The 23,745-nt window shown below is 45.4% G+C and overlaps 1 protein-coding gene across 1 annotated transcript; it reads left to right on the top strand.

Annotated features, from left to right (window-relative positions):
* The first annotated feature begins 2,733 nt into the window (after positions 1-2,733).
* On the top strand, positions 2,734-23,745 carry LOC119442367 (survival motor neuron protein). The gene is made up of 8 exons (XM_049662097.1): positions 2,734-2,963; positions 3,085-3,160; positions 3,245-3,306; positions 5,051-5,251; positions 6,393-6,452; positions 11,788-11,850; positions 14,816-14,935; positions 23,603-23,745. The coding sequence occupies exons 1-8, from the start codon at positions 2,928-2,930 to the stop codon at positions 23,633-23,635; spliced, it is 651 nt and encodes a 216-aa protein (XP_049518054.1). The 5' UTR covers positions 2,734-2,927; the 3' UTR covers positions 23,636-23,745.

The following is a 23,745-nucleotide window of genomic DNA, read 5'->3' on the forward strand; positions in this document are numbered from 1 at the left end:
GTTTGTTCTCCGCCGTGCGTTCACTCCCCGTGAAAGCGCGCGTCCCTCGCGTCCTTTCACTCGCACATACAGCGTTCGGCGGCGCGCGGCGACGATTTCATCTCCATTGACGTCATACGGAACCTCACGGCGACGGCGACGGCGACGCCGACGGCACAAATCTGCTTTGGAGTGTCCATATAATTGCTATCGCAATAAAAATAAAGAATACAAATATATTGGTATATGGTTAAACGAAGGCGATAGATATCTGGAGACACAGGAGAAAACAACAGAAAAAGGGAAGAGAAATGCGGTCATAATGAAACACAGGGCGCTATGGGGATACAATAGGTACGAGGTGCTCCGGGGTATGCGGAAAGGTGTAATGGTTCCAGGGCTTACATTTGGAAATGCGGTTGTTTGCTTGAAGTCAGGAGTACAATCAGGACTCGATGGCAACCAAAGGTCAGTGGGACGCCTCGCGTTGGGCGCCCACGGGAAGATTACTAATGAAGCTGTGCAGGGTGATATGGGCTGGACAAATTTTGAAGCAAGGGAGGCTGAGAGTAAAATTGATTTTGAAGAACGACTGAGGAAAATGGAAGAAAGTAGATGGGGTGCAAGAGTATTCAGGTATTTGTACAGGCAAAACATTGACTCACAGTGGAGGAAAAGAACTAGGAAGCTTACATGCAAATATGCGACCGGTATGGCCAGCAACATGGCAACAAAGAACGTCAAACGCAAAGCGAGAGAGGCTGAGACAAGGTTGTGGGTGGCGGCAATGGAAAAGAAACCTGCTATGACTAACTACCTCAAAGGAAAAAGGGAAATCAGGAAAGAAACAATTTATGATAACTCAAAGGGAAGCTCTTTACTTTTCGAAGCGAGATCAGGATGCCTTAGCACGCTCAGTTATAAAGCGAAGTACACCAAGGACGAAGCCGCATGTGCTTGCTGTGGTAAAGCTAGAGAAACGGTGGAACATGTTTTATTGGAATGTGAAAAAATCTACCCAGCTGCAAGTCTAGGCTCCTCTGACCTCCTTGAAGTCCTTAGGTCAGGCTCCCTTCAATGGTCAGGCGGCGCAGCGATCGGCTCAGCCGTCAGCGCCGCCGTGTCAGTTCCGCGAAACACCGAGGCGGCCACTTCTACGAAGGCATGCTTCTGCGGCGCTCATTTGAAACAAGTCGGGCGTTCTAAATTGTGGTTTTTAAGGCAATTGAAAACATTGAGGCCCATTTTCGACCACCGACACTCGAGAAAGGACGTCAACTTTACGACAACAACCATGTATTTCGTGTCAAAAAAGTAAACAGGACGGACATCGCAGCAAAGTTCTTGTCACGACAAATAAAGCACGTTTACGACGTCGAACTCAAAGTATGTTAACAAATAAATAATTTATTCCGCTTAAGTGGGCAAATACGGCCGTAGACGTTTTTCAACTTTCATTTGTAGCTTCAGTATACTTCGAGCGTGCCTTGCTTATCACATTTGTCGAGGTTTTGGCGAGTTGAATGATAACTTGAATGATTCCTTATGGAGCTTTTTTCTCCGTTGACAAAGAGCCTCGAGCATATTCTGGTGTTGTGATTCGGGCTCCAGTGTGAGAGGTCATCACCGCTGAAACATAACAGAGAGCAATCAGCTGACACTAAGCAACGCCAAGACTGAACAAATGTGTGCTAGCGTGCGCGAGAGAAGTGCTATTTTGCGAATACTCGATGTGCGCTGCGGTGCACTCCAGCCTTAGTTCTGTTGTTCTAAACGCGAGAAAACGTCGGCATGAATGAGCCCGGTTTCAGCAGTCGCGTCTTGATCCAGGCACAGAAAGGAGCTGCACGTTGGCTTATTAATGCACAACAAGAACTACAGTGCGTACAAAGGTTTAACGCGGAGCGCTTACGAAACTAGATTTGACACATAACAACCACTGCGCATTTGTTTTGGAGCGAGACTAGCTAAACAATTATCCAAACCATGGAATTTACAACAGCGGGAATCAGATCACGCGTGTTTATGCAGTTGTCGCATTGTGCGTTATCATGGATGCTGCCTGTGTTTTTTTTTTCTTTTTTTCATTTTTAATTTTGCGTTTGCGTCATAGTTCAACAGAAATTCGCAAGAGCGACTCTTACTTGACGGCCCGAACCACAACGATCCACCTTCAGCCGCCGGGTTTCTCCCCACATTCTTGAAGGGAAGCGGCACAATTTGATGCCGACATCCCTTTCACGGTTGTGAAAATACCTAAAGCAGCAGTATATGCGCATGTTATTTTTGTTCACACTTCTCACGGAGGAGCTGCTGAGTGGTCGCGGTGAATCCATTAAAAAATCTGAAAAGGAAGCATTCAGGCGCGCCTGAGCGCAGTAGTGACCAAGGTGAAATAGCGGTGAGGGCCTACTCGCGGGTGCTCACCGCCGCTGATAGGTGGCGCGACATGTACAGCCAAACTGCATTGCAGGGTGCCTTAAACATGTCAGCTGTAGAGATTAGTGAGAGGCGGTTGGAGGTTTGGGGGCAGAAAAGTAGGGAGACCACAAACAACGGAGACGTCCAGAAACAGAGTTCCCAGTAATGTTTCAAAAAGGTTGATGCCTGGAATTCTTTGTATTTGTGTGTTTCTCAAAAATAAAGGTAGGTCATTAGGCAAAATAACAACAAGAGCTTGGTGACGCAACCCACCACCCCGTTTCAAAGGAGGCGCTCATAGCATCCATCCATCCATCCTCGTTCCTTGCATTTCTCTATGTCGTGTATATACTCCCTTGATGTGTTTGTGCACGCGCGTTCGTATGCGTTGAAAGCACATCATAGTGGTCTGTTTCGATTATTTTGCTAGCTAGTAGTGTAGCTAGGGAGTTCTTTCTCAGCGTAAAATACGCAGCAATATTTCCTAATCAAATTTTTGGGATACCATCCTGAAGCGAACTGCAACGATGGCCAAAGGATCCGTGTTGTGGAGGCGAACCGAGGTACAGAAGCGTCAACTTTGGTTTCTTTATTACCTCAGCTGCTTTAGTGGCGGGTGAAGTGTAGAATAGAGCCAATTTTCTGCTTGGGTGTTGTTTTCTTGAAAACCTGTTGCACCTGAAGACCATCGACGAGGATATGTGGGATGACAGCGACTTGATTGCAGCTTACGATCGGGCGTACGATAAAATAAAGGCAAGTGTGCGACGTGCGACGCTCGAGGCTGGCTAGTTCTGTTCGGAAGGTCTTTGTGATTCTTGTCACGCATTTTCTTTGCAGAAAGAAATTGAAAGGAGAAACCGTACTTCGTCGGAAAACTCATCAGCAGGACAGGAACCATCGACTGTAAGTTAGCACAAGGAGCATGTCACATTGGCTACTTGCGAGAAATTGCAAGGTTACTGCGTATGTGGCGAGATCTCGGGTTTTGAATGTCTGTTGCGTACCTTTACGCTTGTTTTTAGCAATGCAACTTTGAATAGCTAAGGTTGTTGTCATTGGTTTTGCCGATGATGAGGTGAGCGCGTTAGTTAAAAATGATATTTCATATGCAAAGTGGGGCGTCCTTTCGCACTTTTCATGAGGATTATTGCCTGTCTACCTGCACTGCTTCAACAACCTACTCTTCTTCTACATAGTTAAAATATAGCTTGATAAATTTTCTCCAGAATGCAGAAGAAACCTACATACATGAGCCCAATGCACAAATAGCGTTTCATATATTTGAATACATCGAGAACGTGTCCCAATATTTGACTGTGGCACAAAATACTTTTCTTTTGCTTGGCAAACACGTGTGCCCAACATGTGCGACACGGTAGTGTTCTGGGGTCACTGCTGCCACAGCTTGGAGAAAAGGGTCTTCCCTGAGACGAATTTAGTCATATGCTAAACAATTCCTTAGGTTAAAAATCGCCGTTCTGTCAAACAACAGTACTCCCCATCAACTTGCATTTCATGAATCCATGGCTATATACTCCCTTGATTTGCCCTAAGTGTTTTCCGACACGTCTTTTCTCATTAGTGCTGTGATGGTGGCCTCAAAACGAATTTTATGTGGGGTCCACGCATCTCCTTCAGCAAGCAATTACAGCAGTACACTCCTTGCACACACATGTAGCACGAAGCTGAATGCTAGTTGGTTAACCAGCATCCATAGCGGCAAAATAGAGCACATCGCTAGCAATTCAGTGTGGCAGGCATGTGCATACACTAGGCACATCTCTTTTCCACACCAAAAGAAGAAATTGCAATGCTTAATTTTTTTTTTTCCCCCAAAGGACCAGAGTGCAAGTTCATGTGAGATAATCGTCCCACTGGAAACTTTTGCCATGGCAGAATTGTTAACCTATGCTGCATTTTTTCTCACCTGCAAGGAGGGCATGATGTTTTCCTTGGAACTTTTTTTTGTAACGTGCAGCCTAACTTGTAAGTACCAACAGCATGCATGCACCGCAATGATGCTCCATGTCACAGTGCTCTCCTCCATGAAGTCTTTGATGCAAAAGGGCATTCGCGTGGTTCCACAACTCTGGTACTTGCCAAATTTTAGTTTTGCTTATCATTTTCTTTTCTCAAAGTTGACATGGATGATCAGTTGTGATTGTTGCACTATACAAAACACCCAGTGACCCATGACAAGGCTAAAGACTCGTACAGTGTGGCTTTCAGCATCACTACCAAGACAGGCAGGCACACCTGACAGTGTGTAGTTTCGCAAGAAAACTAAAGGAACATAGTGGATTTGTAAACATGTGGGGCAATATTCTGTGCCAATCACCTTTGGGGATATCACTTTTATTGGATGCTGGTTGACTCCAGTGAGGTGTTGCACAAAACACTTTGTCATGCAAAAGTCAGAGTATCTGTGTAGGTGAAAGGTTGAGAATACAGGCTCCTGGGTGTGTACAGCTGTTCTAGGTGCAGTCTCATCATTTTTCAAGCATACATTACAATTCTAACCTCTCTCACACATTCTCCGCAAGTGTTGTGCTTGCCAGATGTAGTCCTCTTCTCATATTTCTCATATTTTGTTTCACAAATTTTATTATCTCAAGAGTGGCATTCGGTGACCTTTATGCCTGTGCAGGGATGGAAGCAGGGTGACTACTGCATTGCAATCTACTCTGGAGACAAACTTCCATATGAGGCCAAGATCAAGTGCATCAGAGGGAAGCACTGCATTGTTCACTACATTGGGTACGGCAACGAGGAGCGTGTCCTTTTGTCAGACCTTCACCCATCGGAGGGCAAGAAGGCACGGCAAGCTCAGCAAGCTCGAGCAGGGAGCGTAAGTGTACCCAAGACAAAGCACGAAGCTGGTTAATTTGGATTGTGAAATAATTTTTTATATTGTACTATCAAGGAAAACTAAATGATGCCATTGCAACATGACAGGAATTCATGAACTACTGATTGCTATGGGTGTCAGGAGAAAGTTTTTGAAATACTGTATTCAAGGGTAGTGGATGCTATTAGACAGTTCTAGAATTGGGGACCCAAGACTCTGGGCCCCCAGTTGCTCTTGGGTTTAGAGGAGCAGCAGAGTTTGAGAATTGGGTCAAATGCAGGCAGCGTTGGGTCGAGTGCTCGTGACGCCATAGTGGGGAAAATAAAAAGGTGCTTGAAAGCAACCAAGAAGAAAGCCTTTCTTGCAAGTGAGAACGAACAGAATGCATTTTTGAGCAAAAAGAGTGAGCAATAAAATGTCATAAACGTAAGCGCTTTGTTAGTACTAAGAATTAAGTAAACTATTTTAAGTCAAGCAAAGGGGGGGGGGGGGGGGGCCTATTGCAGCCAAGTGCTCTTAAATGGTGTTTTTTTTTTGTGATTCACTTCAAAACGGCAAGTTCACCTGCGTAAAATGGCAAAAATCAGTCGAAGGACATGAAGATTGCTCAGCGATCATCTGCTGTGTGCTGATTTGAGTTGGGCTGACATCGAAGATCTATTTCTACCATTGCCAGAAGCGATTTACCGGCGGCATGGCCGGCAGCAGTACACGTCTCGCAAAGGTTGCGTATTGACCGCAGCATAAATGTTTTTCGTACCCTCTGCAAGATTTTTCGCAACTTGTGGCCACAGCTTAACGACCTGAAATGGGTTCGTTGCGAGCACTTCACATAATATACAGATGTCATCTTCTGCTGTGTAGTGCGAGCGCACGCGCGTACGTAGCTCTTCGAGCAATCATGCTTACCGCTTGAGAGATAACGGCTTTGGATGGCTGCGGCACTTGAGGGAACGGGGAAGTTTGGCAGGCCTCATACTAGCTCTGAAATTTCGGGAGAGGCACATGCCCGGTGTATCACTTTCTGGCTATATGGTGTCAAATAGTAAAAGGAAAGAAAATGTTTTTTGTCATGTTTAAGTAGTGACCAAAATAATATGCAGTTCTGCATTACCTTAACGGCACTCATGTCACATTTCAGAGTGTCCACACAAGCAACGTGCCTTCTGGCTCATTTCAGCATTGTGCAAGCATTCCTAAAGTAAGTACACTGTCTTGTAAAATCATTTTGGAGCAGTGTAAGTTTGGAGGAGGCCACAAAATATGCGAGGTAATGACAATGCATAAATGTGTTTCCTCAAATGCGCAGAAAATGCTTTGTTCTTTGCCCAAGAACTACTGTTGCAACTCAGGGCAGCATTCAGGCCAGGAGCTCTCAAGGCATAGGGATGAGTACATCCGGGAGTAGGAGTGAAATAAGTTTATTTATATATTGAAGCAAGTAGTCCGATTCTTGTCGGAGCTCTCTCAATGACTCTCGAGAGGTCCTTTTAAAGCAGTTCTTTTCCCCTAGTTTCCTACACTAGGGAATTCGATGGCCTTGTTGTGACGAATCAAGAGGGATCACACTGTTCGCAGCACGTTGTCCATGGTCGCACCACCTTGCTGGACTCTGCCTCTGATGTCCAAGGTTTGAACCCGCCTGTGATGCAATGACATAGCAATCTGGAAAGAGAGGTCCACGCTGTTCCCACAGAAGTTGTCGACATTGGCTCCTTGCCACAATTACGTAGTGGGCTCTCAGTGACAGTCAGTTTGTCAGGGTCAGGAGCCTGGCATTGACAGTTGTTACCACTTCCACAGAATGCGGTGGGTGTTGTCGCCGCGAAAGGAGCTTCTTTGTTTGGCCGTCGCTGTCTAGGCGAGCACTTGTGAAGTGGTCACCTCCTCGGAAGCACCCACGAAAATGCCCATTGCTGTTTTGCCTCTGCAGCTCTGTAGCTCACTTAGAGCAGCCTAGCAAGCATTCATAATTATTACAGAGCAAAACTATGATAACTTATTTACATGTCTGCATTGGCATCATCTTTTGAATAAAACAAACATATACAGTCATGCAACTTTGTTATAGCAAATGCACCTTTCATTCACTGAGGAGCAACATTCTCTTGTGCAGGCACACTACTTTATTGAGTACTCCTGGAACTTTGCTTGACCTCTACAGTCCAATATTCCTAGAATTCCACTGAGCTGCCAGTTAGGACCTTTCACAGGGTACACTGGGTAAACTACCCCCAGGCAAGTTATCTTCAGACACCTGATAAAGAAGCCGAAGTTATTAGCCGCGTGATTAACGATTCTTGGTTTTGCTTCTTATGCTTCTGGATAAAGTATATGCTGTGCAATGGAAGGATCAAATGTGGAACGAAAGAGCAGTGGAACAAAAAATGTTAGGCGTAATGTTAAATGACAAGAAGAGAGAGAGGTATGGATCAGAGAGTAAATTGCGATAGCCAATATTTTATTTAACATCAAGATAAAAAAAAAATGGATCTGGGCAGGCCATGTAATGTGTAGAGCCGATAACAGGTGCACCATTAGAGTTACAGAATCGGTGTCAAGGGAAGGGAAGCGCACTTGAGGACAGCAGAAAATTAGGTGGGGTGATGACATAAGGAAATTTGCAGGTGCAAGTTGGAATCTGCTAGCGCAAGACAAGGGTAATTGGAGATAGCTGGGAGAGGCCTTTGTCCTGCAGTGGACAGAAATAGGCTGAGGATGATGATATGCGGTGCCAAGTCTATGACTGTCGGATGCTCTCAGTTCACGCAGGGGTGTTCCTAGTCAAGGGAGATTCTGTCAGGCTACTCATTATCAGCTGTGAAGCAAAAACTGGTAGAGACTTCAGTGATGACTACCATTAGTAAACAACTCTGTGAAACTGTTGTTTTCTCTTGTGTTGTCTCGTATTCACTTGACGGCATATATAAATATCCAGAATTTTTTCTTTTTTTTTCTATGTAAATGTTCAAAACACATAGAGAATAAGCATAATCAACAAAAAGTATATATATATATATATATATATATATATATATATATTTGCAGGAATGTTTTCAGCAATAGGAGGAAAACCTGAGGCAGGAAACTGGAAATGGGCTTCACCCCAAGCCACCTAAGGCTTCATATGGATTTCATACAGGCAGCTCTCATCACATGTGAATCATAGCTGTACATTTCATCTTCTTTACATCACGTGTGTTACACCACTGCAGCCGGAGATCTTGCATTGGTCTGTCTCCTCGGACAATGCTTTCAAAAGAAAGCGAGTTGCATGCCAAACTTCTTCATTCTGTGTTCCCCGCTCCAAACCAACAAATGACACTTGCTGCCTGTCATTCAGTGTTGACCGAAGACATTTAACCAGAGACTTCATAATCAATACTGAAACTTGGCAAGAAAAAAAAAATTTTCCTGGTATGTTGCCTGTAGGCAACACTTGTCAATAAAGGGTTAAGGCAGTGATTCATGCATACAAATGCACCCAAATGTCAGTTCTTGTAAACTTTGCCAAAGGCACAAGGACTGTGGTCTGTCAAAAAGGCATGGGTTTTTAATATCACCAGTGTAGGCTGCCACCACTGACATGTGAGTGTCGAATTAAAAATATACTCAACTGTACATCATTCTGGAAGGTTATCCTCATGTGTTGCTTGTTCTAAAACATTACTAAAGTCTTGAAGTGCAAGAGGGCTTTGAGCGTCGGGAATGCAAGAAGTAATGAGGGCTGTATCATAACTTTTCCTGGTGCAGTTTAAATGAAGTTTGCCTGCCTTGTCAGCAACTGCAGTAATACTTTACAGAGTTTTATATCATAGTGACCTGACCCGCCGTGGTTGCTCAGTGGTTATGGTGTTGGGCTGCTGAGCATGAGGTCGCAGGATCGAATCCCGGCCACGGCGGCCGCATTTCGATGGGGGTGAAATGCAGAAAACACCCGTGTACCTAGATTTAGGTGCATGTTAAAGAACCCCAGGTGGTCCAAATTAATCCGGAGCCTCCACTACGGCGTGCCTCATAATCATATGGTAGTTTTGGCAAGTAAAACCACAAAACTTAATTTTTTATTAATCATAGTGACCCACCTGTTTGTCCCATTGCTTGTTAACAACATATAGGCAGTAATTTCTGTCCACTCTTGCCAGGGCCAGTCCAGCTCTGACCACTGCCACTTTGCCATAAAAAACTTAATAAGCTTGTTTTGATGTGTGTTATGATGTCTCGTACTGAGATACAGCTCATTGGTGCTTGATTTACCTGTCCACAATATACTGCATACCATGAAGAAGCCATGCATTGACGAATGTTTTGATTGTTAGGGCATTTGCTGACATAGTGCTACCACATTTCTGATACTTCACAGCTTGTGAGGTGTATTTGTGTAGTCCACTAAAAGTGGACAGCATATTGCTGCACACGCGAGTTCCAGCTACCTGATGCTGTATTTGTGTTCTCACCCTCCCAAGATAGTCACCACAGAATGTGCTCTGGTTGGCTGATGAGCCTTACAACGCACACCTTAATGGCTCATTAAAGAGTCCCTGAAACGGTTCGGACAAATTTTGTAGACGTGTAGGCTACTGCTACAGTAAAACATTCGCGTCACAATTTAAGTGAAGCGTCTCATATTAAGAGAGCTACGGACGATTACAAGTTACCCTCCTCCCTAGCCATGCATTTCCTCCTCAACTCGTTTGCCGAGTGATCGGGGCTAAGCTCCGCCTTCACTGGCTCTACGTCATGTTGTGACATGTTGTTATCTACTTCCTGTTGTCTTGGAGCCAGCGCGCGAAGGCTCTCCAACCTCTCCGCTAGCCGCCCGGCCGTCGATCTCCAGCGAGAGTGATCAAGCAGCGTGCGTTCCAAGCATTCTGTCGCAGCGCCGAGCGTGTCTGGTATTCCGGTAACCACAGGCGAGCTGGGTGTTTTGACGGATAGCCAGAGGCGTAAACTAAAGCCCCTCCATACCGCTGTGATGAAGGAGCTTCGTAGACGTACGTGAGCGGCCTGATCGGCATGCACAGTCCAGCCATCTGGTGCCGCAGAGCTTAACCAGGCAAATACAGAGCTAATATTCCTGTAACCAAGTGTAAAACATTTTAAACATATAAAAAGACAACGTGTTCAAGATTACGCTCCTGCCAAAAATTTAAGCCAGCAGCAAAGTAGAAAAAACTTGGTTACTGCTATATTAGCTGTGTGTTTGGGTTGAGATTTGTGCCGCCAGGTGGCTGGGCACCGTGCAAGCAGTTCACGTTTGCACCTCCATTCATCACGTAAAACGTGGTAAAACGGCCAGTACACTTGCGCTTGCGTTTACCTGAATACTGAACAAAAAGCTTAATTGTGGCAATCCTTCGATGTAAAGTGACGGTCACAAATGTGTAGATGCTGCCGCCAGTTAGATACCGACAGTCTGATGCGCTGCAGCCACTCTGCTTGTCTGCTGCCTTGCAGCGGTGCACGATGTGGCAGCTTGACATGTCGCCGATCGCTACGTTTGCAGCCCATAACGCAACAAGGGCGAACCATGGCTTTCGCGAAAAGAAAGAACAAGACCAACACTGACCGCGCAGCTCTCGTCAACACTGAGCACGTTTTAATACAAGGAGATAACATTTGCTGTGGGCTGGAAGTGCTTTTAGTGTAGTGATACATGTCGTTGTGCATTCTCTTTCTGTTACTTTCTATTTATAGAAACAAATGATCTAACATCTAAACTATTACAAACAACATTTGTTCATCATAATGTTGAAAAAATTATCGATGACGCGCCCTGGGCAGCTAATCGGATAGCTGGCCCAGTGACGTGTTATGGTGAAATCGCGTCACTTGGTCACAAAACTCAGCCGATTGGCGGGCTGTGATCGGTAGCGATGTACCTTTTTAAAACCTTATAATAAATTACCCGCTTTACGTTGAGCGATGCATAAATTAATGATCAGAAGGGCCTACTCTAACGACTCAGTACGTTTGTACAAAATCGTCAAAATTGTTTCAGGGTCCCTTTAAGGTTCTGTTGAGATGATGGGTGGCTATGCAACAGTGACATGTTTGATGGCCTAGGACATTGGACAGTAGACTGCACCTCAGACACTACACTTCTGCAACTTCTGAATGAACTTCTACTCCTGAGTGTAGCATCGTAAAATTTACTACAGTTTTGTTGGAGCTAGAGGCATCAAATAAGATTCCAAACTTGCTTTGCTTGCATATGAGCTATAAATATTTGTAAATTATATTGTAATAGTGAATTTTATCTAGTTGTAGATTGTTTCATGGTCTCAGTGCAAGGTGACCACTTCCACAATTTGTAGCTGAAGAAAGGTCTTACCTGAGACATGACAGCGGCAAGTGAGCGCTTGTCAGTGTGCTCGCATATCTTGTCCTAACTGAACTACCCAACTGCTTCCATTCTTTCAGCCACTCCGGGGTGTAGCTGATAGACTGTCCTTTCAGGAATTAGAATCAGTAAAGCCTTTGCTTCTCTTAATTACCTGTAAACTATGCTCATGTGGATGATCCCGGTCTTTCAGCTTCCCAGCGAACCTCCGTGGGGTGCTGCTAGCTTGGGAGCACCATTTTCAAGCTCGGCTCATGTAGGTATTTATTTATACTTTGTCTGCATGTTGGTTTTAAAGTGTACTAGACAAGAGGGCAAGAAAAAGATAAGGACACACTGGCTCTCTTTGTTTGAAAACACTTTGTATCACTGCACACATCAAGCATCTGTTCCCTTTCTTACTTCTAACAGCGGAGCTTTTTAAGTGACCGTTAGTCCATGGGTCGTGTGCAGGAAATGTGGGACGATCCTGATGGTAGTGCAGAAAGGGTTTAAACGCAATGGCACATACCCCTGTGAACTAGTGAAGCTGAGCCTGGCTAAGTCTAGCTAAGCATGGTTGGGACTACTTAAGCTTAGTCAGTCATCGATAGCCAATCAATAGCTAATTGATAATCGATCAATAATCAATAAATTCTGGAAAATGCTGGGGATGACTTGGTAGTGCTTAGCCTAGCCCAAATACGTGGCCAATTCCTTGCAATAGCCAATCAATAGCTAAACGATAATCAACAAATAATCAATAAATTCTGGGAAATGGTGGAGATGACTTGGTAGTGCTTAGCCTAGTGCAAATACAGTATAGATGACTTATAACGTAACCATTTATAGTGCAGAACTGGCTACAACGCGGCCTTTTCAGACTCCCATTTACCCTTCCATAGAACTCCATGTATACGCATACCGCTTACAGTGCAGTCGCCTAAGACAAAAATACCGGTTGTAATGCGGCTTCCACAGGAAAATCTCGCCGACAAGAGTGGCACCGAGCACGCTTCTCAACAAGGTGCGTGCTGCCGGCTGGCGAATGTATTATTCAATGCTATCAAACTCTCGTTAATTCGGACTTATTTGGCCGCACATCGGTTAATTCGGATTACTTGCGGAGCTCGGTGAGCGAGGAGTGCCGCAAATGTGCGACACAAAAGAACACGAACGGCGCTAGCGTCCAACCGAAACGAAGCGGCGGAGTCCGCATCTCCGTAGCCATCAGTTGAAATCGTACGTGAATGACAGCAACGCCGGAACGCTTCGAACGCTTCGAGCCTAGCCCAAAAGCCAGGACTAGCTAGGTGCCTATCAGCTCCGCTGTCTCTTTAGCATTGCGCCTCCAGTGCAAGCTATGCTAATTTTTTTTTTCTCTCTATTGCGTGTGACGTGCTTATGGCATGTAAAAGAGTGCTGAAAAATAATGTTGAAGTAGGAAGTAGTATCCTGGTGTCTGTGCTTACCGGGTTTTATTATGAAGATTCGAAACCAACCCAGCACTTTATTGCACTGACATTTTTGTGGGTAAATAAAATGGTGTCAAAAAATGGCATTCAACTAGGTGTAAGTAGTCACGCCGTTGCGTCGGTCCATTATCATGCCTAATAATAAGATGGCCCAGCACCATGTCATGCTAATCTTCAATTGAGATTTAGGAAGCTAGAATAGTGCAACACAGCAATTCATAATCTGCACATAACCACTTAAATGAGCCCTGTTACAGCTAAAAAAAAAGATGACTAGGCATAGCTTCAAGACAGTGAATTAGTTTAGAGGGACCACTACCCAAGAAGGCTATCTTCTTAGCCGCCTGCTCAAAATTAAATATTTTAGTAGCCTCAGTAGGCATTCTGCATAAAGTTTTACCTTGGAAAGTGCTGTAAAGACAGTTTCATCTCGTGTAATGGAAACTTTGATGGAAAAAAAGGCAAACCTTTTTGGCTTCAAAGATTGAGATGTGTGTCATTTTATTCTCATCGGGTGCGCGGTCACGAGAATTCCTTCGGAGTATATGTGTGGGCTTCTCAAACTCTGCTTCATTATGTACCAATTGCTTCCAAAAATTTTTTAATGTTTTTTTCACTTGCAAGCTTTCAAGCACTTTAACTCTCGCCCATGATATGCGCTGCTTGGTGCTCTTTTCCAGATAGCATGTTGTGTGTTTACTTAAAATATATTTCCAGCTTCTGCAGTGCTCTTTTAATTGCTTTAGGGCCAGTGTTGAACTCGAGAACAGCCCTCAAGATGCTTACTTGGTCTTAAGGCAGATTTTCCACATGGGTGCATTGAACAGTTCATTGTGATTTTGAATTATTTATCCTTGGGCAGCATTCAAAATAAGCCTCCAGGACGATGACACTGCATTGATTGTTGATAGTGGGCTTGAAACTGTTAATCATGACGGTGAATCGGGCACGGTCGGCTAGCCTTCGCCTGCTCTACATCTCGCTTTTGTGAAGCAGCCCACTTTTCGAAGAGGTGCCCTGTCCAGAACTTCGTATGCATTTTTTTTTTTTTTAAGAAATAAAGGAAGCGATAAAGGCATGCCAAAACTTGCGGAGTGATTGCTGAGCAGAACCAGCACCGAAAATCCTACATGGTGTCATCATGTGCAGCCGCATGTTGCATAAAAGGGAGTTCAGCAAATGAAATTGAGTTCAGTGCCTGTACCTATTATGTCTTGAGTTTCATTGTATAGATTAGTTACTAAGCTGATTCTCGTGTTGTGAATGCACCTTTGAAATAGAAATCATGGGCAGTCGTTTTGTTCACGAGGCATTTCGGGCATGCGAATAAATGCGAATTTTAGTTTTTCTACATTATGAATGCGATTCAAAGGGGTGATTTGGGCGAGTTGCTTATGCATTATGAAATGATTTTTCCGCTAGAAGACAGATCATGTAGCCTTGCCACGTCTTCTAGTGCAAAAACCATTTCGAAGTGAATGTGGGTACATTTTCGTATGCTTAGTTAACATACCTGAGACTGTGCTAACTTGAAAATCGGTCCTCCCCTCCCCCTCGGAATAAAGGGCTTTGCACAACAGTACTGTGGCCCGTTAGTTTCTCTGCAGCTAGCCTGTTCCACTTGTCAGCCAGTTCCCATCACCCCAAGATTCCAGTGGACATAATTTTTGGGGCCGCATGAGCAAAAATTGTAAGATGCATATTCTCGTGGTTCTTCGTCAACCCTCTCACCCCCCCCCCCCCTCCTCTTTTCTTTTTTTTTTTCAGGGCACACCTCCCCTACCACCACATCCGTCTCTGTTCTTGGAAAATAGTGCCGAGAGTGATGCACTTTCCTCAATGCTCATGTCCTGGTACATGAGTGGCTACCACACTGGCTACTATCAGGTACAGTCATGTTTCGTCTATCCTGTTTGTTGTCAGAACACAAACTGCAACAAACAAGCTCGATTGTTACACTACCATCTTTGCAGTGAAAAGAGGTTGCTTTTAGTACAGCCTTCAATCAAACATGTGCATGTGTTTCAGTCCCGGTCACCAATGGACCTCTCGTATATGAACATATTAGTGGTAAGGTTCCTGTGGCAGCTTGCCATCTCCTGGCCGGCGGTGAATTTTTGTCACAGTCATATTACCCGACACTGCACTGGCTGTTAAGCCTAACCAGCGCTGCTTTGTCAGATGTTGGTAACTAAAGTTCTTACTTTTTAAGTTGACACCAGATTTACTCATAGCGGCTGCACAGCACTTGGAAAGCCGAAAAATGATCATGCTAGCAAAAGCGAAGGTATGGGTGACATTCTGAATTGCACGAACTTTGCCCACAGCCACCATCTTCGTGACCTGGCGTGTGCACGTCACGTCTGGAAAATTGAGATGGACACCATACGGGGCATTCAAATTTTGTTCGCCATAGTTCGTACACTGGTTTTATAGAGGGCTTGATGGTGCAGCAGGAAAATTCGACTAATCGAGCAAGCCGAAAAGCCAGTGGCTGTATTCAACATTTTGAATATGAATACATACTTGTGTTTCTGATTGGAGTGTTTGATATTGTAATTTGATTTTCAGTTTCTTCAAATATTCATTTATGGCCAAATATATGTGGAGTTACAGTGATTACTGGAACTTGCCCTCCACATAATACAGTGTAGACTGCTTATAACGTAAGTCGCTGGAGTCACGAATATCCGCACTATAAGCGGTACCGCACTATAACCAAAGCAACAATTTTCAAGGCCCACACATATGCAAAACATGTGCACCGAGCCGCCACGCGTATGCGACAGTCGAGGAATGCGGCTAGAATGTTTGCATTCAATTTACAGTCAAATCTCGTTAATTCGAACCAAATCACGCGGCGGCACCTCCAACCGGCATTGCTCCGGCACCGCCATAGAGTAAAAGCTTAGGGGAGACCCCTCAATGTCGCGCGCGAACAAACCAATAAAAAACAAAAATATGCGGCGTACATTTCCCCCTCTCTCAAATGGCAAGGTCGCCGATTCTGCGTTGCGCCGGAACATGCGTATACGTGCCGACGTCTCAGCCACGGTACCGTAGCCACGAGTAGAAAATGGCAGTGAACCCTTCTTTCTCCTTTATGCTTCCTCTACTTTCTAGTCACGTGTTGACCTTGCACGCTGCGGCTACGGCGCAGAGGGAAGCAGCGGCACTGTCCCAGGCCGGCCAACGAAACTACCCACGCCGGCAAACGCCCGCTTCCCGATAACGGCAGAAAACTAGGGGAGCTGGCGCTGGGCCGGCTGTAGCGGTGGCGCCTGCACGGCGGCGGACGCGCACGGTGACAGTCGAAAGTGAGGGAGCTACGAGGGAGGGCGAGGGGAGCCACCGAAGTGGCGGAGTTGCCAAGGCGAAATCCACTTCCCTGCCACCCTCCTCCCTCACTTTCCACGGTCTCCGCGTGCGCCCTTCGGCGTACCGTGCCGGCGCCGCCCGCTCGCTCGCTGAAGTTTCGTTCACTGCCGTTATCGTGAAGCGAGCGTTGGATAGCGTTGGATGGCGTTGGCAGTTTCGCGGCCCTCGCTCGCTATACGCGCCGTGATATTTCACGACTCGCACTCAAGATTCTGGTTTCAGCCTCACTGGCTGTTCGTTCGCACCATGTGCCCTTCTCCTCCACTTCGTCTCTCTTTCTTCCTCGAGCACTCCTTGGGGCGCCCATTTGAGGGGAGCGTTCGCCGTCTCCGCTGACTTCTGTGCTCCCAGGCAGCCGCACTGTAATCGGTATTTCGTTTCACGCAACTGCACTATAAGCGATACATGTATACATGGAGTGCTATGGGAAAATTAACGGGAGTCTGAAAAGACCGCACTATATCCGGTCCTGTACTATAAGTGGTTACGTTATAAGTGATCTATACTGTACTGGGTGTTTTGGACACTGTACAGGTCAGAAGAATTCTATACTGACCTGTACAGTGATCAAAACACCCAAGATACTTTCATTCGAAATAGTGATGAACCGGATACAGAGGCTCCTTCTATAACTAGCGATAAAGTTAGAAGGGCCTTGAAAGACATGACGAGGGGAAAAGCTGCTGGAGAAAATGGAATAACAGTAGATTTAATCAAAGATGGAGGAGATATCATGCTTGAAAAGCTTGCGGCCCTTTATTCGCAATGCATCACAACTTCAAGTGTACCAGAGAGCTGGAAGAATGCCAACATTATACTAATCCATAAGAAGGGAGACGTTAAAGAATTGAAGAATTATAGACCCATTAGCTTGCTTTCAGTATTCTATAAAATATTCACCAAGATAATTTCTAATATAATCAGGGCAACACTTGACTTCAGCCAACCAAGAGAGCAGGCTGGCTTCAGGAAGGGATATTCTACGATGGATCATATCCATGTCATCAATCAGGTAATTGAGAAATCTGCAGAGTACAATCGACCTCTCTATATGGCTTTCATAGATTATGAAAAGGCATTTGATTCAGTAGAGATACCAGCAGTCATAGAGGCATTGCATAATCAAGGAGTATAGGACGCATACGTGAATATCTTAGCAAATATCTGCACGGATTCCACAGCTACCTTGGTTCTCCACAAGAAAAGTAGAAAGTTACCTATCAAGAAAGGGGTCAGGCAAGGAGACACAATCTCTCCAATGCTATTCACTGCATGCTTAGAAGAAGTATTTAAGCTCTTAGACTGGGGAGGCTTAGGAGGGAGGATCAACGGCGAATATCTCAGCAACCTTCGGTTTGCAGATGACATTGTCCTATTCAGCAACAATCGAGACGAATTACAGCAAATGATTGAGGACCTTAATCGAGAAAGTGTAAGAATTGGGTTGAAGATGAATATGCAGAAAACAAAAATAATGTTCAATATCCAGGCAAGGGCACAAGAATTCAGGATCGCCAGTCAGCCTCTCGACTCTGTAAAGGAGTATGTTTATCTAGGTCAATTACTCACAGGGGACCCTGATCATGAGAAAGAAATTCACAGAAGGATAAAATTGGGTTGGAGGGCATACGGCAGGCATTGACAAATCCTGACTGGGAGCTTACCACTGTTGTTGAAAAGAAAAGTGTACAATCATTGCATTCTACCGGTGCTAACATATGGGGCAGAAACTTGGAGGTTAACAAAGAAGCTCGAGAACAAGTTAAGGACCGCACGAAGAGCAATGGAACGAAAAATCTTAGGTCTAACGTTAAGAGACAGAAAGAGAGTGGTGTGGATCAGAGAACAAACGGGGATAGCCGATATTCTAGTTGACATTAAGCGGAAGAAATGGAGCTGGGCAGGCCATGTAATGCGTAGGATGGATAACCGATCGACCATTAGGGTTACAGAATGGATACCAAGAGAAGGGAAGCGCAGTCGAGGTCGGCAGAAAACCAGATGGGGTGATGAAGTTAGGAAATTTGCAGGCGCAAGTTGGAATAAGCTAGCACAAGACAGGGGTAATTGGAGATCGCAGGGAGAGGCCTTCGTCCTGCAGTGGGCATAAAATATAGGCTGCTGCTGCTGATGATGATGATACTGTAGGGTCCATGCAATACTCCACCGAGCACTTCACGTGGGCATTGTGATCGAACAAAGAACTGTGGCGACCTTTCACACCGTGCTAATTTACAAGCTACCCAGTTGAACAATCTTCCCAACAGCTTTTCATGTATAAAGAGAAATAAATCTGCCATTTACCTTTTTAGACACCTTTCCTCTACATTTAGTGTTATAGTAGAACCCCGCTGTTACGTTTTTCACGGGACCGTAAAAAAAAAAAAAAACGTAAGAGCCGGGAAACGCAAGAGCCAGGAAACAGGAAAAATTGAGAAATGGGAGTAGTGTTGAACTGCACACAATATTATTTTAATTCTTACGTGCGACAAAAAGTAGTTTCGCCCGACAGCCGAAGTATCGATTGCGGTGAGCTATACAAAGTAAGTATAGTAGTTTTATCGTCTGTATAAACTTGTAAACATTCGGTTATTAACTAATTAACAAACATAGTGTCAGCGCCCACAGGCAAACATGAACACATCACACTCGATGAGCGCGGACACGCGCAGTTAAGCGCCGCTGCAGAAGCGAGCGAAGTGACCTTCGACTGAGCGCCGAGAACACGCAGCACGCACAAAGCCACGAGCCGCCGACGCACCTACACTGCGTAGAATCTACCCCCACGCAGATCGCTTTCAAGATAGGGCCCGCGGGACCGCGCGCGCGCGCGCCGCGCAGTATGATGCCAGAGCACAACGCTGCCCGCTACCCCCCCCCCCCCCCCTCGCTGGTGCCTCGAGCGCAACGGAAGGAGGCGCGCTTCCTCTCTGCTTTTCTTTCGCGCGCGAGACGCGGTCGTCGGCTCCCCTCGCACGCTTTCACTCGCACATTCAGCATACGGCCGCGCGGCTTCCCTCGCACGCTTTCACTCGCACATACAGCATACGGCGCGCGGCGACGTATGCTGTATGTGCGAGTGAAAGCGTGCGAGGGGAGCCGACGACTGCGTCTCGCGCGCGAAAGAAAGCATACGGCGCGCGGCGACGGCATTATCGCCCTTGGACTTTATACGGAACATCTATGAGCCAAAACCAATTTTAGGGCCGCAACGCGTCATAGACACCATCTTTAGATAGCAAAAGCGGATATCAAAGGCCATACTTTTGCTGGCGGAAACCGAAAATACGTAATAAATGTCGCCCCTAGCACTTTGGGCGGCCAATGCCATCGTCAAGCAACCAAGCCACGCGACATGAAAAGTCAAAATGGCCGCTCGGGCCGGCGCGGTGTGGCAGTTCGCAACGTATGATGCGGGAACGGTCCCACAGTTGCGACGTAACAGCGGGGTTACCAATGCATTGGGTTCTATGGGAGCTGTGCCGGGACCGGCCGAAAACGACGTAACAGCCGGGAAAACGCAGCACCCGGGAACGTAACAGCGGGGTTCTACTGTACTTGTAGAAGCACATACATATTTGGTTTTTGATTCATTATTCAAAGGCCCTATTTCTCTATTATTCATATTTGATTCAGTTGAAAAATTTAGCTATTCAAACAGCCTTAATGAAAATACTTTCTAAAAGGCTCCTTGCTAGGCTCCATCACAACATTCGGCTATACACTGCTAGTTGTAGGGTGCCACCTCAGAAGCATTTTACTTCAAGAATTTTTTTTTTCATTGGCTCATTATTATAGGACATAGAATAAATTGACATGTCGCATTGCCAGCTGCCAGGCGCTGAGCTTCACTGTCAACGTAACACACTCTCCCTTTGAATGTCCACAAGTGACTTTTCTTCCTAACTTCTTCCATACCGGTGCTAAGGGAGCGCATCGCATTAAAGTCACAGGCTCCGCATCATTTTCTTTTTTCTTCTTTCTGATTTTGCTGTGCAGCACACTCCCACTGGCTGTACTGCATGTTCTGCATTGGAAGATTTACCGAGTTCACATGCCAAAATCGGTGACATTGCAGGCAGTGCATCTAATGTAGAGGCATTTGTGCGTGTGAACTTGACAATCTGGCTGGGAGTTGGGCTCCCTCGAGAGGAGTGGCAAGCGATATTCTGTTTGAAATTTCAGCTGCTTTCATGCCGTGCAGCCACTTGATACTTTGCAGACATGATTGCCACCGTGTGATCTATGCGGCCCGCTTGTCTGTTTGCAATGCCCAGACCTGGTGAGGGGCCCTTTAAGGAAATAAATGTTAGTCTAGTCAGCGCTTGGTCCTGCCCTTCCTGTGTCCTTCTTTTATCTTGATGTTTTGTGTGGTTGTAATTCCACTGCAATACTCCATTATTGCAGTGCAGGGTAGTAGGCCCAATGACTTTCCTAATATATTCATTTTGCTTTATATTGTTGCATTCACTCTATTATTTCCTTCTTCTCTTTCTTTCTGGTTGGCCTAACGTGGGGAGATAGATGTAACAAGCATGAATCCCAGTGCCTCTTTCAGTTTTTAATACTGAATAAACAACATTTGCCACAAATGAAATGTACACGTGACGCAGTTGATGCGCAGTTAGCGATCAAAAGAACAATAATATGCTCACACAACGTTACCTTCGATGACTTGAACAGGTTTTTAATTCGATATTTCAAACCATGTTCTCCATATAAATTTGTGGTTTATTGCTTTTGCACTATAGGTTGTCTGTGTTTTGTACACGTTAAGTTATACATGACATGGTAGTGCAGTCAAATCTCGATAATCCGAACTCAAAGGAGCCCGTAAATTTGTTTGAATTAAAGGAAGTTCATTGAATGGTGGAATCAGGTGCAGTGCTGTGTAATACGCAGTACATGTGAATTGAGCGAACGCATACCCACCGCGGTGGCTTAGCGGCTATGGTATCACACTGTTAAGCAGGAGGTAGTGGGATCAAATTACGGCCACGACGGCCGCATTTCGATGGGGGCAGAATGCGAAAACGCCCATGTCCTATGCATTGGGGGTACATTAAAGATCCTCTGGTGGTCAAAATTAATCCCAAGTCGCCCACTATGACGTGCCTCATAATCAAATTGTGGTTCTGGCATGCAACCTAACCTGTTTTTCCTAATGAATGGCCATGCAGCACATAACCCATCCAGTTAGATCGGGAACTCATGAACACTCAATTACTCCTCTGCACAAAGCTGAAAGCCTAAATCCTCAATCATAAAGTGGCTGGTACTTCAGTGTGACTTCTGAAATCCTCACCGTCCTTCGCCTGACTTGTCAACATACATGGTCAGGGGACTGGAGACCAGCTAATGAACCACACTGAACCTAGTTATGAAAAAAGCAGAACAGGTCAGCATATTCCACTCATGAATGCTCTCATTCGCACCCATTCCACAGCCATGTGCTGGTAGATGTGGATAGGTGTGAGCGTGAATGCAAGTGAGTGCCTATGAATGACTGGCAGGGATTGTCACTGTCTAAATGACAATGTCACTATGAGTTACATTGAGTGCATGCCTGAATAAAATATCAGGGCAAAGGCACGAGCGAGTGAGTATAGTGTAGACCGCTTATAACGTAAGTCGCCGGAGTCGTGAATATCCGCACTATAAGCGGTATCGCTCTATAACCAAAACAACTATTTTATTGCTATAATGGACACACCAAGCTCATTTCAGCCGTCGCTGTCACCGTGCTCTAGGTTCCGTATTCGCTTACTAAATAAATTAACAAGCACGGTGTCAATCACGCACAAGCAAACATGAACACATCTTGTTCGTTGACCGCGGAAGGAGCTGTCAAAACGCTCTAGTGACGAAGCGCGGCGAGCGAATTGACCTTCGTGCTATCATGCCTCTCGCTTCAACCCGACCTATAGGCGGCGAAAACACGGCGCGCGGCGAACTTTCCTCGTCGTGGATTGCTTTCAAGATGGGGCCAAGGCGATCGTATTGATGAAGTGGATCATCGCAGATTATGTCCTGCTTCGGTCCACTGAAACCATTCCACATTGCTTTGCTGACGAAAATCCTCTCTTTGTGTTTGCGCCAGTGCCGAAAGTAAGTTTCGGATTCTCCGAACGCCCGCGGCCCGATTTCCATCTGTCTCCGCACACATGATCACTTTCCTTTTAAATGTGGCATCATGATGAACTCAGCACTTCATGCTGATAGAGCAGATGCAGAGAATTTGAAGACAGACGGTAGACTATTGCCTAAGCACCTGTACAGCAGCACATGGAGGAAGCTACAGTAGCTAGGCTCGAGAGTAGCTAGGCTCAATGCGCGTGCGAGGCGGCCATTTTGAAATGCTGACGGCTATATGGTAACGCAGATTTAAGGTCGTACTCGATTCTAACGCGCACGCAATTTTAGGACCTGTTTTATCGGGGGAAAAAATGTGCGTTAGATACAAGTAAATACGGTATTTGGGGCTTGAGGGGAGCGTTTGCCGTCTAGGTTGACTGCCGAACTTCCAGGCAGCCCCACTGTAACCGGTATTTCGTGTCCCGCAACTGCACTTTAAGCGATACGCTTATACATAGAGTGCCATGGGAAAATTAACGGGAGTCTCAAAAGACCGTATTATACCCGGTCCTGCACTATAAGCGGTTACGTTATAAGTGGTCTATACTGTATTGCCTAATTTTGACACAATATGGAAAATAGGCACCTAAAGACTACGATTACTGCAACACAGCAGTATGGAGCGTAAACTAAGCAAGCACTTCTGTTAGTAAGCTAATAGTATGTTGGATGGAGAGGGAAGGCTTCAGAGGTGCTGAATAAAATCTTTTTGCATCTTAAAACACCATGGATGCAAAAACGCTAGGTGAATGTCTGTCTCTAGAGAATCTTTGTCAGTACCAGGCGGAGCTTCCATTTTTTAATACACAGCCACTATCACTTTCAGCTGTCATAGAAAGCTTGCAGAAAGAAAAACTTCATTAAGGTATCTTTCCTACGGTGTTCAGGGTGGTCTGTGAGATTAGATGGTGTTAGCAATGAGCTTTTCATTGCTGTACAAAAAATGAGGCTTCTTAAGTTTCTGTTAAGAAGTTTCTTTTATGGTAGTTGTGTACCAAAACTAATTTCTATCCTTCTTTGCTTTGTTTTTTTTTTTTCCAGGCACTGCAACAATCTAGGCAGATGCAGAAATGATGTGATCTCAAGTACAAAACCATTTCTAGTGGTTCAGCCATGATTTATTTCACAAGTGTGGCAGTAAGTGAGGTATACTTCTGCACAAATAAAATAGTAAAAACATTGCA

Source organism: Dermacentor silvarum, chromosome 2 (assembly GCF_013339745.2).
Source record: "Dermacentor silvarum isolate Dsil-2018 chromosome 2, BIME_Dsil_1.4, whole genome shotgun sequence".
NCBI lineage: Eukaryota > Metazoa > Arthropoda > Arachnida > Ixodida > Ixodidae > Dermacentor > Dermacentor silvarum.

What these genes read in the sequence shown, in the direction of transcription:
- LOC119442367 (XM_049662097.1), top strand. Translation starts at nt 2,928, where the DNA reads ATGGCCAAAGGATCCGTGTTGTGGAGGCGAACCGAG. An exon ending in GTACGATAAAATAAAGGCAA is followed by an intron (nt 3,161 to 3,244) that starts GTGTGCGACGTG and finishes CTTTGCAGAAAG; the next exon opens with AAATTGAAAGGAGAAACCGT. An exon ending in AGCAAGCTCGAGCAGGGAGC is followed by an intron (nt 5,252 to 6,392) that starts GTAAGTGTACCC and finishes GTCACATTTCAG; the next exon opens with AGTGTCCACACAAGCAACGT.